Raw genomic sequence first — 14,884 nt, 5'->3', positions numbered from 1 at the left:
AAGTTCCTTCCTGTTGATGAATTGCTTCCTCCTTACTCTAGATCTGCGGTCTCCAATCCCCAGCCTTTCTGGTACCAGGGACCGGTTTCCTGGGGGATGATTTTTCCACAGACCTGGGTGGGGGCGGGGAGGGGATTGGTTTCGGGACAGGTACCAGTCCAGGTCCAGAGGTTGGGGACCCCTGCTCTAGATGATCTGGAAGAAAACTGATACTATTGCTTTTAGCATATGCTTATTGATGAGTCACCAAAAGTGATACAACACTGTTAATTCTGATTTAAATGAGACCTGTTATCATATTCTTGAATACCATATTCTGTTTTGTAACAAGAGCTACCCCCCCCACACACACACACTCCATTTGGATTCTACCTGGACTACAATTAGCAAAGAACCTCAGGGCATCAATTATCACTGTTTTTAAACATTAGAGAATTTCTCCTTTGTTCAAAGGAGAAATGACCTCAGCAACACACAGATCTTCCTTAGGATGAATAAGAGGTTCTCTATATTCCACTCCTCTTCTCCAAAGCATTAATAACTTTGAAGAAAATTCGAGGAAATCACTAGTGCCAAGGAAGTGACTTTATTATTCTATGCAATATTATATTAAAGTAAACTGCTCCCAGAATTGGAAACGGTGGAAGACTACTCCAAGGAAAGACATCAATTCTTTTGAACCCCCAAAACTATGAGACCTTGGTGTCCAGAAAGTCTTCGGAAGGATCCTTACCCTTTATATGTAATCCTACTACACTATATTAAGAACTAGTTATTCATTCCGCGTGGGGGTGGGGGGGAGGACAGGGCAGGGAATGGGGAGGGCCTGAGTACTATCATGGAAGTGAACAGGGAAAGAAAATAAAAGTAATAAAGGTTTTAAATTGCAATATTTAACACTTAGACACCTTGCCCTCCTTTATCTGCCTGTACTACAAACACAAAACTCAAAGGAGGCATGGAAAGCACTTTTCTTTTTTCTCTTTAACAAAGTAAAAATGCAGTGAGTCTATCTAAGAGGTGTATTGGTTGCTGTGTTCATTTAGTGCAGAAATTTGGGACTTCAAGCACAGGGCATTCAATCAACTTTTTATTACTTCGAAATTTATAGGCTTCAAAATTTACAGGCAGCTCATCTCTGGAAAGATAAACAAAGAAAACCCAGCACGGCCCATGGCCCATGAAAAAAGAGGCTGGGCGACCACATGGGGAAGGAGCCCTAGTCTTCACTCTGTACGTTTTTAAAACATGGCTAACTCCTCGACAGTTACAGCATGTGTCTGTATTGCCTCTATCAAAAAAAATTAAAGGGAAAAAAATGGTGTGAGTAGGCGCAGAAAGCAATCATAAAATGTGATGGTCTTCACAAAATGCTTTTTTATGTTTCTGGAAGGAACTGCTACAAACTTCAAAACAAATATGACTCACACCATCATAACAGAGAGAGCTCGCGCGCGCGTGTGTGTGCGCACACTTAAGAGAGAGCCGTGACAAATTCTCAAAGGAGATTCTACTTCCAGCCAGAAGCCAGCACAGGCACCGGAGTTCAGAGGGCGAGAGCCTTTCACCACTGGAAATAAAAACTACCCACTGAAAGGGCGGGGGGGAAGTCCTTGAATAATAGAGCTTCTAAGACCAAAAGAAGAGACTTTACAATGTCTTCTGCAGACCCCACCGCCCCCCCATCCCCCTCCCTGTTCCCTAACCCTTACCAACCCATAACAAGAACTCACTGAACTCCTGCTCACTTAACACCTGGACCCCTCTTCTCCTGGTTGCCGAAGTCAACTTTTTCTAGCTTCTTGCCAATATTGTTTGCTAGCAGATTATCTGAGAGTGGGCCACTCTTCCAAAGGGGAGTCTCAACAGCCTTATACACTGTTGAAGTGTACACTGGTGTTACCGTGAGGCAGGAAGCCATGGTTAGACCGGTAACAAAACTTGGAGGGAGAAGCACTCTCACCCGCTGAGTACACCAAAAATGCTGACTTCCACGGACAGCATGCTCTGAATCTTGATTTATCTGAATCCAGATAAATTGTGCCCTCAGAAATTTGGTAGTCACTTGGATGAACTCCCCTCACTCCCATTTTTTCTCCAAGTGTCCACCCCCATTTCTTTCCAGAAAATGTGCTATTTGAAACCCAACAGGTGCTCAGTGGTGTTTACCGAGGGGAGGGAGGAGAGGACCCAGCGAGAAACAGCGGTGTGGCGACCAAGGTCAGATGCTCTGTGTTGGGCGGGGCGGCCTCTAACACTACACCGGAGATGCTAAAGTTCTTCTGATTATTCCCACAATCCCTAAAATTCCAGGGTAAGGACAACTTATTTATCATATCCCACAGATACCTTCAAATAATTTTTAAATGAACAGGGAAGTAACCATTAAATAATATCAAACAAGTAACAGTTGAAGACATGGTACTTACTGTTTCACTATCCCCTAATCACTGCATTTTTATAATTTCTTAAAATGTTTGCCTGCCTTACTTAGATCACAACCTTCTTAAAAGAAAGAATTGTGACTTTCTCTGCAAAATACAGTCTGTTTGTCACCCGACATATTTGGAGACAAAAAAAAAGAAGAACGCCTCATTGATCATTTCCACCAACGTAACTATCCACTTCTGAAGATTAAGTGATATTGTTCAGCAACATGACATAAATATGTCAAGGAGGATCAGAGAACTCACATCAAAGGGTATTTTGGTCAAAGGAGAAAAAGGAGGAAAGTTTATCTGTCTTTCTTCCTTACTACAGCTGGGGTTTCTCTGTGTCTTCCTCAGGCCAAGCAATTAGCACTCCCTGTGCACGGGTTTGGCTCTAACTGGGCCAGGTCAGGTGTGACGGAGGGAGTCCGGGTGGGAGGGTGGGGAGCAGGGAAGGACAAAAGGAAAACAATGTTCGCAGCTCAGCTTATTCCATAAAGCATTCAGGGCAGGGGCAGTGAAGCCACACAGCCTCCCGACCGCTTGAAGACAGAGATGGTGAAAATTATAGTCTGGCCCACACACTCAGTTCTGCTGCCATCGTTAATGAAAATGCAGGGGAGACGCTGAGGAAGAAAAGCGGCCCTTTCAACACGAACACGTCCCTTTTAAAAGCTCAAGTATTCAAAGATCACGGACTCATTGAAGAAGCACAAATAACATTTATCCGACCAAATTTATTTCAACAGATTATAGCAGAGCCTTCAGCAAGAAAGTTATTAAAATGGAAACTATTCCTTTGCCCCCAGATGACAGTACATGATGTTGATCTAATCCACCTTCCCCCTTTTTCTGTGACTTAAGAATGGGAGACATTCATTTCCATAATGTAGGACAAGATTAGAAGTACATAGATAATATTTTAGAAGGGCTTACAATAACTTTTTTGTAACTATTTCACATTAGTTTAAAATTAGTATGAAATTAGTATACTATCATACCTTACTAATATCAAAATGTAATTCTGTTAACATTCAGGCTGATTACAACTTCTGAACATGTTTCAATAACATTTTAGAAAGAGAGTTTAGAGTTTGCTACATAGTGATGGACTCATAAAACAATGAAATAAATCAACTATACCACTATAAATGTGGTATAATATTAAACACAAAGACTATCAGTATGAAAAAAGTTACGGAATCTTTAGTGTGAAACTGACTTCCAACTGAATTCACAAGAAACTATTTTCCTTGAATACAATTTCCAGGAACTCTGCAACATGAGGAAATAATTGAGGAAACGGCTCCCCTTAAAACAAAGCAAAACAAAACCTTAACATTGGGAAGTGTTTTATTTTCCTAAAATCACCAACCCACCAAAATAAAAAGAACCATTTATAGACTATGCAGCTAAGAAATATATCTGACCATAGCAGGGGCTTGGAAAACATAAGTCCGTGAAGTTCTGAATGAAAGAGTCCAGAGATGGTTGTAATGATTTATGAAATCTACATGGAGGTGCCCCAAAGGTCGAAACTTCTGGATACAATGGTAACTCAACAGCCAAGGTAACACCGGGTCAGAAAAAAATGTGTACGGCTCAACTAACTAATCAAACATCCTAACGCACAAAAAGGCTGGATGACAATCATTTTGGCGGCAGGAGAAATATTGAAATTTTTCACACACCTGACAGAGAAAACAAAAACAAAAAATTGTGGAAGATTTCCTATAGATCCATCTGGCCTCTCAAGATTTCTTTTCCATTCACGAATGATTCTGATGGTGCAAATGAGAAATATTCCCCATGAACCATAAGTTCAGAAAGGGGTGATTTCCAACAGAATAAGCAGAGTAATGTCAAGAAATGGGTTGGCTAAAGCTTGACCTGTACTGTGGGGTAGGGAAGGATGCTTCTGACAGTTGGCTAAGGATGCAGGACTAGCAAGTGACTTTCATTCCCACACCCTTAAGTTTAAAAATGAGGGGGAGGAGCCTAATCTAGTCTACAGAAAATTCCAGAACATTGAACTATTGCAATCAATTGGGTTTGCGTTAAAGTCTGTTAAAACCTGCAACTGCCCCCTTTAAACAAACAAACAAAAAAAAAGGTTAAAATCGGCCCTTAGTCAAACCACAAAGAATCTCTGACCTGAAAGCTAGGACAGAACAAAACAAAATATTCTAATGTGCTTCATTGTGACTCATCGGCAGCTTCCTTGAAGAATCCTCATTACAGCTGACCCATTAAAGCCTATCAGTCATTTTCTCCAAAATATTCCTATGTTTAGAGCTGCAAAGGAGGTTAGAATAATTCAGAACAAAATCCTCAAGTTACCAATGAGGAAATAGGTCCAGGGAACTTGAATGACTTGCCCAAGGTCGCTCCGCTAGTGAAGGGCACTGGCTGTTACCAGGCAAGATCTCTGGCTCCAAGGAGCTGCTTTTTCCATTGCATCAGTCAGGAGAGCAGAGCTTCCAGGAATTGCGATTAAAGAGGGGGAGGGGAAAGACATGCACTTTTGAATTCCAGGTCCCTTACTGTATGGCAATCCTGGAGACAGTATGTATTTGGGTGTCATCAGATAAATGACTACACTATATAGAACTTTTAACTGATTTTTTTTTAAATATAAAGCTACCTAAACAATGGCAAACACTGAGAAGATTGTTAGATGTTCAAAGTTTTCTGGAACAAGAGATCAGGGCATACATGGCATTTATACCAGAGCGGCCTTTCTTCCTTATATTTTTACTTAGTATGTTCTTACGCACACGGCAGGGAAAATGCTGCCTTTGGTTGGGATTCAGGGACGCTGGCTGGTGAGCAATGCTCATTTGAGAGGAATGGGGGGAGGGGGAGGATAAAATACTTTCACAGTACTTCTTTTTCTTACCTGCCTTCTTTATTTTAGAAAGGGCAGATCTCAGCAAAGTTTCCATCCCATGTAGTAATACATCTCACATAACTTTCGTTATTTGAAAGAGCACAACACAAATCTAGCAGGTTTTCAAGACTGGTCCCCCAGCTTGTGCTGATGACTTTTCACGCGGGCTGTCAGTCGCCAAAAAACAAATGTTCGGGGAACGTAAGCAGCATTTCCTCCAACCTCGGAAAGGAGACTGAGCGGAGCCCTTGTAACGAATCTCTAGATTCTCAAGATTTGCAAGCTCTGTGGGACGTTTTCGTTTCTCTGTGAGCTCCCTCGGGGCCTAGAAGGCTCCGTTTTCGTCCATGCTTGGCAAACTGCAGGCACTCAATATAGAGCTGACCCTAATGCAATCTCAGGCCCAAATGAGTTTTTCCCCAAGGATTCCCTAACCCGTCTCCGTTTTTAGTCCTCCTCCCTCCCCGTAGTAAGGGATGCAAATGTGAGAGTCTTGAGCCAACCCCATCAATCCCACAACTACGTGCTGCAGCTCCCTCCTGCTCCTGGATTTTAAGGCAGGAAGATGAAGGAACGAGGCGTCTTAGTAAACCGTAGTAACCAGAGGAGGGAAACAAAATGGGGCACGTCACATGGTCACGGCCCGGATTTTTCTCAATTAAAAATAAAAGGAAGTGAGCGTCTCCGGCCCCTGTCAAGTGGGCTGGTTGGACTTTCTCATTCTTAGGATTCCGGTCTCGATGCCTGCGCAAGGCTAACTGCAGAACCTCCTCCGAGAGGGGGTGGGAGGGGCTCGTGGTTGGCTCCGGAGAGGGCTGGAGGGAGAGGGGTGGGAAAAGGCTGCCCTGGACGCCAGGCCAGCGGCCACTAAGGGACCCTGGCCACCCCTGGCCCCGCCCCACATGGGCACAGCTCGGCTGATACCCGTGCTGATTGGCTCTCGTGGAGGCCAATCAGCTCCCATCTGCCCCGCCCCCTCAGAGCCATTCTCTGCGCCTTGGCCGCGGGGGCACAGGCTCGCCCACCACCACTGCCCGGGAAGGGCCACCACCCCCTCTTCCGGCCACCTCAGCGCCCCCGGGCCACCGGGGGTGGGCGGGGTGGCAGCCTTCAGAGGGCAAACTGGGCCCCACAGCAGAACCTCCGACCCCTGGCAAAAGGGGGCCAGGAGCGAGGGGGAAGCCAAGTGCCAAATAAATAGAGAGGAATGCAGGAAGCGGAGGTGACCTGGGGGAAAGGGAAAGTGCCAGAGCCCGAAGGGTTTGCACCAGACAAAAAGGCCACACAGCGAGGGAAACGGGAGGGAGGCATGGGAGGTAGTCGTGGTGGTACAGAATCTTTGACCCATCCCCTCCAAAAAAAAAAAAAAAAGGGAACTGTCTGTGCCAAAGCCTGCTCTATCTGCCCAGCTGCACTTTCAAAGGCAAAAACCCATGTGAGGTAAACGCTGGTTAAAAGCAGCTGGGCTGCTGTGTCCTCTTTGCCCTCCTCCGTGGGCTCTCCTTTGACTCTCTGCAGAGAGTAGGCCACGCGTGCTGTGAAATTCTGGAATGGAGCAAAGACGGGGGGAGGGCAGTGCCAGGAACGCGAAATAAGAGGTGGGAAACAAAGGGGATGGGAGAGGAGGGTTTCTAGAAAACAATCCAGCAGGTCAGAACCAAGTTAGAGGAGACACGGGAAAGGCGGCTGGACAGGAGGTGAAGCGGAGGACACCTGAGCTCAACAAATGCCTCACGAATGTTCTCCTTTAGTAGCAAAACACATCGGACAAGCAGAGATGTTTAAAGGGAGGGGTTAGGAGAGCGAGCAAGCGCCTCCCTCGCTCCTCAAAGCATCTCACTGCCTCTGCTGTTTCAGGTTTCACCCTGAGAAATGGGAAGGAGGCACAGATAGTAATTGCTCAGGAAGTGAGAAAGACGTGTTTTCACAAAGTTAACATATTTCTAGGAAAAGTTGTTTGCCAAGGACAGGTTTGATTTCTTTCCGCTTCAGTATGTAATTGACTATCAGATCACACGTTTAAGCTCAGCAGGGCAAAGGCTAGCAAGCAGAATTCCGGGTACATGGGTGCCAAGTAGCATGTGGTGCCTCATTTCAAGGATACACACCCCTCATCTCTCTCCAGTTACATCTCCCAAATAAACTGTAGCATTGGCTGGCACGGTGCTGTCAGGGCATGGTCTACTGATACTCCAAGATTATTAGGGAAATGATTATATGATTAGGCCAGAACATTATGTTTTCCCCAAGAAAGCTAAGAACAGGAGACTATTTTGTTTTGGTTGGTTTGTTTTCAGTGTATCTTCCACATAGGGAGGATTTTGAGCCTTTTTTAAAATTGAAAATTCTATTTGGTCATCAATTGCCTTCAGAGCAAATATTATTTATTCTACTCTATATAAAGAAACCTGTTCAAATTAGAGATAACAGGTGAGGAAAACTTATTGTACCTTAGCTTCTCCTTTCATCTTATAAATTTAAGTTCTGCTGGGGATTTTTCCTCCAAATTTTTATCACTTTATAAATAAAAGACTTTGCACCAAAAACGATTAAAGTATTAGAGGGATTCACATTCCCCAAAACATCTTCAAAGATTTTTACTGTTGATGTTGATGAACATAATTAAATATTCTCTAGTGAATCATGAAAATAAATGCTGAGTATTGATCAAATTACTGCTCTTTGGAATATATCCTATCACCTAAAATCTTAGTTTGTTCATATACCTACCTCTTGTTCTATAAAACAGAGAATGATATGGCTCAAATATTGGAAACTGTTAGAATCAAGGAGGCTGTGATCACATAATAATAAGCAAATGCCTATCAATAGGAATCCAAATGAACAAATTAAATTTCTTGTGAATGGACACTATTAAGAAGAATGCTTCCAAAAGCTCATTCTGTGAAGCATATATAAAAAGACTATCACAAGAATGACTGTCTGTCAGAATAAAGTGTTTCCAAATGCTGGAAACTTCTGCAATGCCAACTCATCACATTATTTGCAAACTATACTCCTCTCTTCCTCCCACAATTATGGCCACCAGAAAATAGGCTCAGCAGACAGAAGGGCAGGCTCATTTCCTATTACAAATGCTCTTCGTTTTCAGCAGAGCCTCACCACAGAAGACCTAAAGCCAACTTTCAACTTTTAATGAGGCGTCCACACTGGAATGTAAAGGCAAATAATAAATCTCCCAAAAATGAAGAGTACAAGGTTTAGCCCTTACGTGGAACACAGCACCATACTAAACCCCTCCACTGCCCTGACTTCATACTCCTTCTTGCAGCATAAAAACATCAACTAATTTCACAGCAGATGCACAGGAGCCCCCAAATGATCTCTGTGAGGTCTCTGCAGGCCTTTGCAAGAACAGACAACTGTGAGGCAGACACGCTGTGTTGAATTTCCATAACTTTTAACTAATAATGGGTCCCAGACGCACACAGACTTCCCCGCGTACCCTGTGCAAAAGTGGCCATGCCTGGGAGGTGGTAGGTCAGTGTGTAAGTATTTCCCCCATCCTAGTTCAGGAACAAAAAGAAAGCATCACCGATAATTACTTTCTGAAGAGTCACAGAGCAGATAGGTATTTCTAAATACATAAGCCTAAACAACATCTTACGCCTGAAACATTTTGGAGGGAGCGTGAATACCAACTAATGTTTCCTACTGCTGTTTGCGTTGCCTTGGTATTGTGTAATCACGGAAATAAAGCACACAGAGCAACCGATCAGGATCAACCTAAGAGTGCCGAGAAATGAGTTTAGGTGAAGGTTTGGGTTCTGTTCTAACACATATTTCTGTAGAATTGTCCCTTCCAGGGCGTGACCTAAATATACAGTCAAAAGTAAACTTCAGTAAAGAGATCAAGGTTCTCCTACATGAACTCCACAAACCTCAGAACTGATGTTGCAGAATGTATGTTTTGAAAACACAATTGGGAACCTCAAAGGGAACAGCCCTCCCAGGCGGCCGCTCCCGAGGGACTAGGTGACTCTCAGCCAGGTGTTGCTGAGGGGTGAGCATCCTGTGTGCCCTGACCTCTCCCCTCCCCCACCAGAGTTCCCTCTCTAAGGAAGAAGCAGAAAAAGAGATGAAAGGGCCAGAGGCAAAGGTGAAGAGAATTCAAGCACAAGGTTAAAGGCAATTTTGTCTTCTGACTTTGTCACCACAGAACGCACCTGCTGTGATGTCCAGTGGAGCTACTGGAGATCCTCTGGCTGCTTCTGGAAACTGATGCTGGCATAGGCGCTTAAGTCCTCGCTGGAGCGGCTGCTGGAGCTGCCCTCCTTGCTGCCCAGAGACTGATGGGGGGGCGGGGGTTGGGGGGGCTGCCCTTGAGGGGGCCGCTGCTTGAAGTCCTTGACCAAATCCAGGTCTATGTAGTTGAGACCATTCTCCAGCCCCCCAGCAGCCCCACACACTTGAGCAGGCTCCTCCTTAGGGGCTCCCCCGAGCTCCCCAGGCCTCAGCCACACGTTCTCAAAGGAAGCAGAGCTGTGACGTTTCACATCCTCAGTGCTGCTGCCGCCACCACTGCTGCCCCCTCCTGCAGCGCCCCCAGTGAAGGGCACAGAGTTGCCTGCCCGGGGGGTGCTGGGTGTGGAGGAGAAGGTCTCAGAGCTATGCCGCCTCCGGCAGCCTTGCGGGTCTGCTCGGATCACTTTGGCACTCTGGTTGCCATTGGGACTGAGGTTCACCCGGGTGAAGGCACTCGAGCCCCCGGGTCCCTGCGGGGCTCCCAGCAGGGAGGAGCGGGCCCCTGGGTCCCCTGTTCCTTGAGTCCCAGTAGGGGAAGCAGAGGCTGCTGCAGATGAGGAGGGAGCCGCCGCCGTGGCCCCAGGAGGGCTCTCCTCCTCCACAATGCCCGTCCGAATTTCAGCATAGCTGACAGGGACCACTGGAGAGGTGTCCACGTAGCTCTGATGGGGACAACCCATCTGCATGGTCATGTAGTCACCCCGGGTGCTAGGCACTGCCCGGGTAGGCCTGCACATGGTAGCAGTCCCCGGAGGTGCAGAGCCCACTCTTCCAGGCTGGACCCCAGGGCTCTCCTGCCAGGTGGCCCTCCGGCCAGGCCCCAGGTCCATGTTCATGTACTCTTCGGTGCCCGTCTCTTCCTCCCTGGGAGCTGGGTGGAGCTGGGATGGGCACCTGACCGAAGGCGAGCTATGGGATGCCATGGGGCCAGACAAATAGCCGGGCTGATCACTCCCAAACTCAATGTTCACATATTCCCCTGGGCTCTTGGGCTCCGGAGGGTGCAGCAGGGCCGGCTGCTGCTGCTCTCGCGCCCGAGGTAAGGTGCTGGCCTTGGGGTCCCCCAGAGACAGCCTCGTGGGCCGGGCCAGGCGGCTGTTGGTCTGCGCAGCTGTGTCCACCTTTCGAGGCAGATGGGGCTGCAGGACCTGATGGTGGAGATGATGCGGGAGGCCGGGCTCAGGCCTCAGCCCACAGTATCCGCCGCCCAGGCTGTCGCTGCTGGTGGAGGAAGAGGAATCTTCGGTGGCTGCAGCATAGAGAAGGCGACCAGAGCTGGAGGAGAGGCGGAGGTGCTGGTGCCGGGCGGTCTCCTCCAGGTCCCCCGGGCGCTGGGTGTGCTTAAAGGACCTTGGCAATGAGTAGTAGGAGAGAACTGGCTTGTGCTGGGGATCCTCAGGGCCGTAGTAGCAGTCAGAAGGGCTGCTGGTGTTGGAGTCCCCCACGGGCGACATGTTCATGTAGTCACCTGTACAAGACAAGAGCTTGCCACTGCTACTCTCCACGGGCAGTTTGGGGTGTGGCAGGGCGTGAGAGTGATGGCCTCCGACCCCGTTTGTCCACATTTTCCCACAGCTACTCCCAGAAGGGGCGGCAGCGCTGTTGCTGCCGCCGGGCCCACCCCCAGTGTCAGGCGAGCAGCTCCCGCTGGGGGACATCATCATGTAGCCGTTGGGGTCCACTCTCTGCGGGTGGCGTCTGATGGGGTTGATGATCTGCTGTGGGGCAGACACACTCTTGGGGCTCATGGGCATGTAGTCCCCGCTGCCTTTCCGGCTGCTGGGCACTGGGGCTACCCCCGGGGACATGGGCATGTAGCCATCATCCGTGTGGAGGGTGGAGGTGTCTGCGCGGCCGTGGCCTCCGCGACGCTCCACGGCGTGCACTTCCAGACCCTCCTCGGGGTAGGACTGGGTGGGCACGAAGGCCGAGTGCCGGTAGCCGGGCAGTCGGCCTCCACTGCCACCTCCTGGTGGGTAGGCAGGCATCATCTCTGTATATTCCTCAATGGAAGCCACGGAGGACTGGGATGAGGTCTTCTGGTGGGAAATGGTGGGGGACGTGCCCGCGGAGTGAGTCCGCTTTCGAAACCGATTATCCAGATCGGCAGCACCGGCGGCTTCCTCCGCAGCCAGGGCTGGGCTGGTGCCCAGGCCAGCGCCTGGGAGGTGGCGGTGACCGTTGCCACCCCGAGGCAAAATGTAGTGGCCATTGGGGGCCGTGAGGGTGGAGGCCCCCTTGCCTCCCATGCAGATGTAGTTGCTCAGCTCCTCCTCCCCGCGGGCCGGTGGAGTATGGCCCAGCGAATCCGGGGTGACGCTGCGGAAGGAACTTCGGAAGTCGCAGGGACTGGAGCCATACTCATCGGAAGAGATGAAGCCGCCATCGCTGGGGGAACCGGACACAGATGCGCTCGATCTCCGCGGGAAAAGGCAGTCAGAGGTGGAGCCGTGGCCGCTGGTGCTACTCGAAGACAGGCTGACGGGGCTGGTGGCCGAAGGCGAGCAGCGAGAAGAAGGCATGGGGATGGAACGGCTGTGGTTGAGTGGGGGGTGCAGCCGGGAGCTGCCCCGATGCCGGTGGGCGTGGGTCCTGTTGGTGCTCGGACTCACGGGGCTGCCGTCCACCGAAGCCGGGCGGGACATGGTGCCTTCACCGTCGCTGGAGGCGCGGACGCGGAAGGAGCCCTGCTTCCCGCCCACCATGCTGGCTGGAGAGGTGGCAGTGATGCTCTCGGTGCGTGAGCGGCGGGTCAGCCCCACCTGGCTGGGCGGAGGGTTGTTGAGGTGGTGCCTGCGCAGGGGGACACTGATGGGGTTGGAGCAGTTGGAGGAAGACTGGCTCTTGCTGCGAGGCCGGAACTCATCACTCATGGCCCGCATGGCCTCCAGGATTGTCTCGTGCATGTTCTGGGCCACCACCGAGTCATCCACTTGCATCCAGAACTCCCCAGGTCCGGTCACTGCAGAGCGGCCCACTTCGATGAAGAAAAAGTTCTCTGAGTGGCCACAGCGCCGGATGTTCATCAGCTGCAGCACCACTGCCGCGGCATCTGAGTTCAGCTTCACGAAGCTGATGGTCTTGCTGGTCAGACAGAGCCGGTAGATACCAATCAAGTTCTTTGTCTGACCCAGACCCTTGGGTTTCAGGATCACCTGCCAGACCTCTTTGAATGCGGGTCCTGGGAGCTGGTCCCCGTAGCTCAAGTCCTCCCCCGCCTCGCCAACGCCAGAGCTGCCACTGCAGCTGCCCCCGCCACCTCCTGCCCCGGGGGCCGCAGCGCCGTCGTGGTGGGCTTTGGCACGGTTGTGCAGCTGCAGGAGGGCCTGGTACCAGCTGTCCTGCTCGGCCTCGCTGTCCGCTGCGATAGCGAAGTGCTCGTCCCGGGTGTAGAGGGCCACCAGGTGCTTGTTCTTGGAGTCTGCGCGCTTGTTGATGTTGAAGCAGCTCTCGAGGGGGATCGAGCGTTTGGGGGCGCTCGACTTGTGCCGCCACTTCTTCTCATTCTCGTAGTACTCCAGGCGCGCCGGGCCCCCTGCCTCGCTGGCCGCCCGCAGCACGAAGAAGCGCTTGTGCATGCTCTTGGGTTTGCGCAGGTAGCCCACCTTGCGCACGTCCGAGAAGCCGTCGGTCTCCGGAGGGCTCGCCATGCTGCCGCCACCACCGCTGCCGAGCAGAGGGAGGCGCCGAAAAACCACCCGGTGAGGGGCGGAGGCTCCTCGCCGCGGCCCCGCGCATGCAAACAGGGCTGGAGGCGGCCAAAACCTCGACTCCGAAATCCACGCCGCCCCCCTTCGCCTGGGAGGGGCGGCTGCAGAGGGACGCAGTGGCTGCGCCAAGGAGATAGCCCCAACCGGAGTTTACGGGCGTTTCATGCCCAGGGAAGAGGCTGTGCGTCCGGCGGGAGTGTAGTCTGGATCCTCCGAGAGCCAAGTCTCCGGGAAGGAGCGTAGATGCATCTCTCGCCGCCTGGGCTGGAGTCCCACGCAGGCAGGCAGCGGCAGCCTGAGGTCCCCAGGTTGCCCCTCCAGGAGCGCTCGCCTTCTCTCCGGAGTTCCCCTCTGGAAGTAGCGATTCCCGAGGCAAATTAAATATCCTAGGGCAGGGGGAGGCGAGCTGCCAAGTCTCAACGTTGCACGGGGTTCTCCCTCCTCCTTCGCCTCCTCCTCCGCCTCCTCCCACCCTCTCACCGCCCCCGCCGCCACCAGCCGCCCAAATACCAGCTCAAGCGCAGAGACCGCGGCGCTGCGGCTGTTGCTGCTGCTGCCGCCCGCGGGCGCGTCCTCTGCAGCCCCCATTCGGGCCCATCTCGGCGGGCGGAGAAAGTGGCTTTTCCACGCAAAACGCTACTAAGCAACCGGGGTAGCTGGGGACGGGCCAGAGGGACTGGCACATCCCTGACCCTCACTCCAGTCGGCAGGGGAGGAGTGGAGGGGACGAGGACTGGCGGCAAGGGGGTAGGTTTGGGAAGGACTAGAGGAAGACGCCTCTTCCCCGGGAGGCGCTGCCGCTACAGTTACTTCTGCCCTCCTCCCTCCTCCTCCTCCTCCTCCGAGAGTTGCCGAGAGCCCCAACCAAAACAAGCGGCGGCGTCTGGCTCCGAGCGCTGGCCCCCTCCGACTGTGCCGCTGTCTCACTCGGAGGAGAAAAACACGTGACGGAGCCTCCGCGCTCCGCAGCCCGTCCGCCGCCACAGCCGCGGGGAGGCTCCTGCCCGGGTCTCTACATTCCCGGCCGAGCCCGCCCCGCGCCCGCCCCTCTCCGCCCCCGGGCCTTTGCCGCAGCGGCGCCCGCGCCAGGCCTCCTTGCCGCGCTCGGCCAGCGCCCCTTCGTGGCAGCCCGCACGGATGCACAGCCTTCCTCCCTGTCTGCCACCCAGGGTGCCCCCAGCCCGCAGGAATCCCCGCTGCGGGCGCAGGCGGGGTGTTTGGGTGGCTACCCGAAAGCACGAGGGGAGTCTGGGAAAACGGCTGCGGGTGGGGGCCAGCTCGGGAAGACGCAGAAATTGGGGAGGGGGGTCGGGCATGCACTGCGGCTACCGAGCCCGCCCGGAGTGGGAGGGCTGGGGGAGGAGGGGGCGCGCGAGTTGGGCTGCGGCTTACCTAACAGGTAAGATCGACCTCTCGGGAGAGAGCGAGGTTTCTACTCAAGGCTTTCTCTCCAGGGAATATAAAAGCTGCATTTCAGTTTGGGGGTGATAGGCCATGGTGAAGCGATCTGAATTTTTGTAAGGTCTCCTAAGGGACTTGAGGGCCAGCCTGCTCCTTGGAATCCCCGCATTTGCTGCGGGGAGGTATCT

General features: G+C 51.7%; 1 protein-coding gene across 1 annotated transcript in view; it reads right to left on the bottom strand.

The window, feature by feature from the left end:
• Positions 1-13,779, bottom strand: part of IRS1 (insulin receptor substrate 1) — a 57,556-nt gene extending 43,777 nt beyond the window's left edge. The window contains exon 1 of the mRNA XM_045853749.1: positions 9,507-13,779. Coding sequence (XP_045709705.1) covers positions 9,528-13,235 — 3,708 coding nt within the window. The 5' untranslated portion in view covers positions 13,236-13,779 and the 3' untranslated portion in view covers positions 9,507-9,527. The remainder of the gene's footprint in view (positions 1-9,506) is intronic.
• Positions 13,780-14,884: the final 1,105 nt, after the last annotated feature.

The sequence above is a fragment of the Phyllostomus hastatus genome, unplaced genomic scaffold (assembly GCF_019186645.2).
Source record: "Phyllostomus hastatus isolate PE091 unplaced genomic scaffold, TTU_PhHast_1.1 phas_contig_137, whole genome shotgun sequence".
Taxonomy (NCBI): domain Eukaryota; kingdom Metazoa; phylum Chordata; class Mammalia; order Chiroptera; family Phyllostomidae; genus Phyllostomus; species Phyllostomus hastatus.
This window is presented reverse-complemented; position numbering and strand designations above follow the sequence as displayed.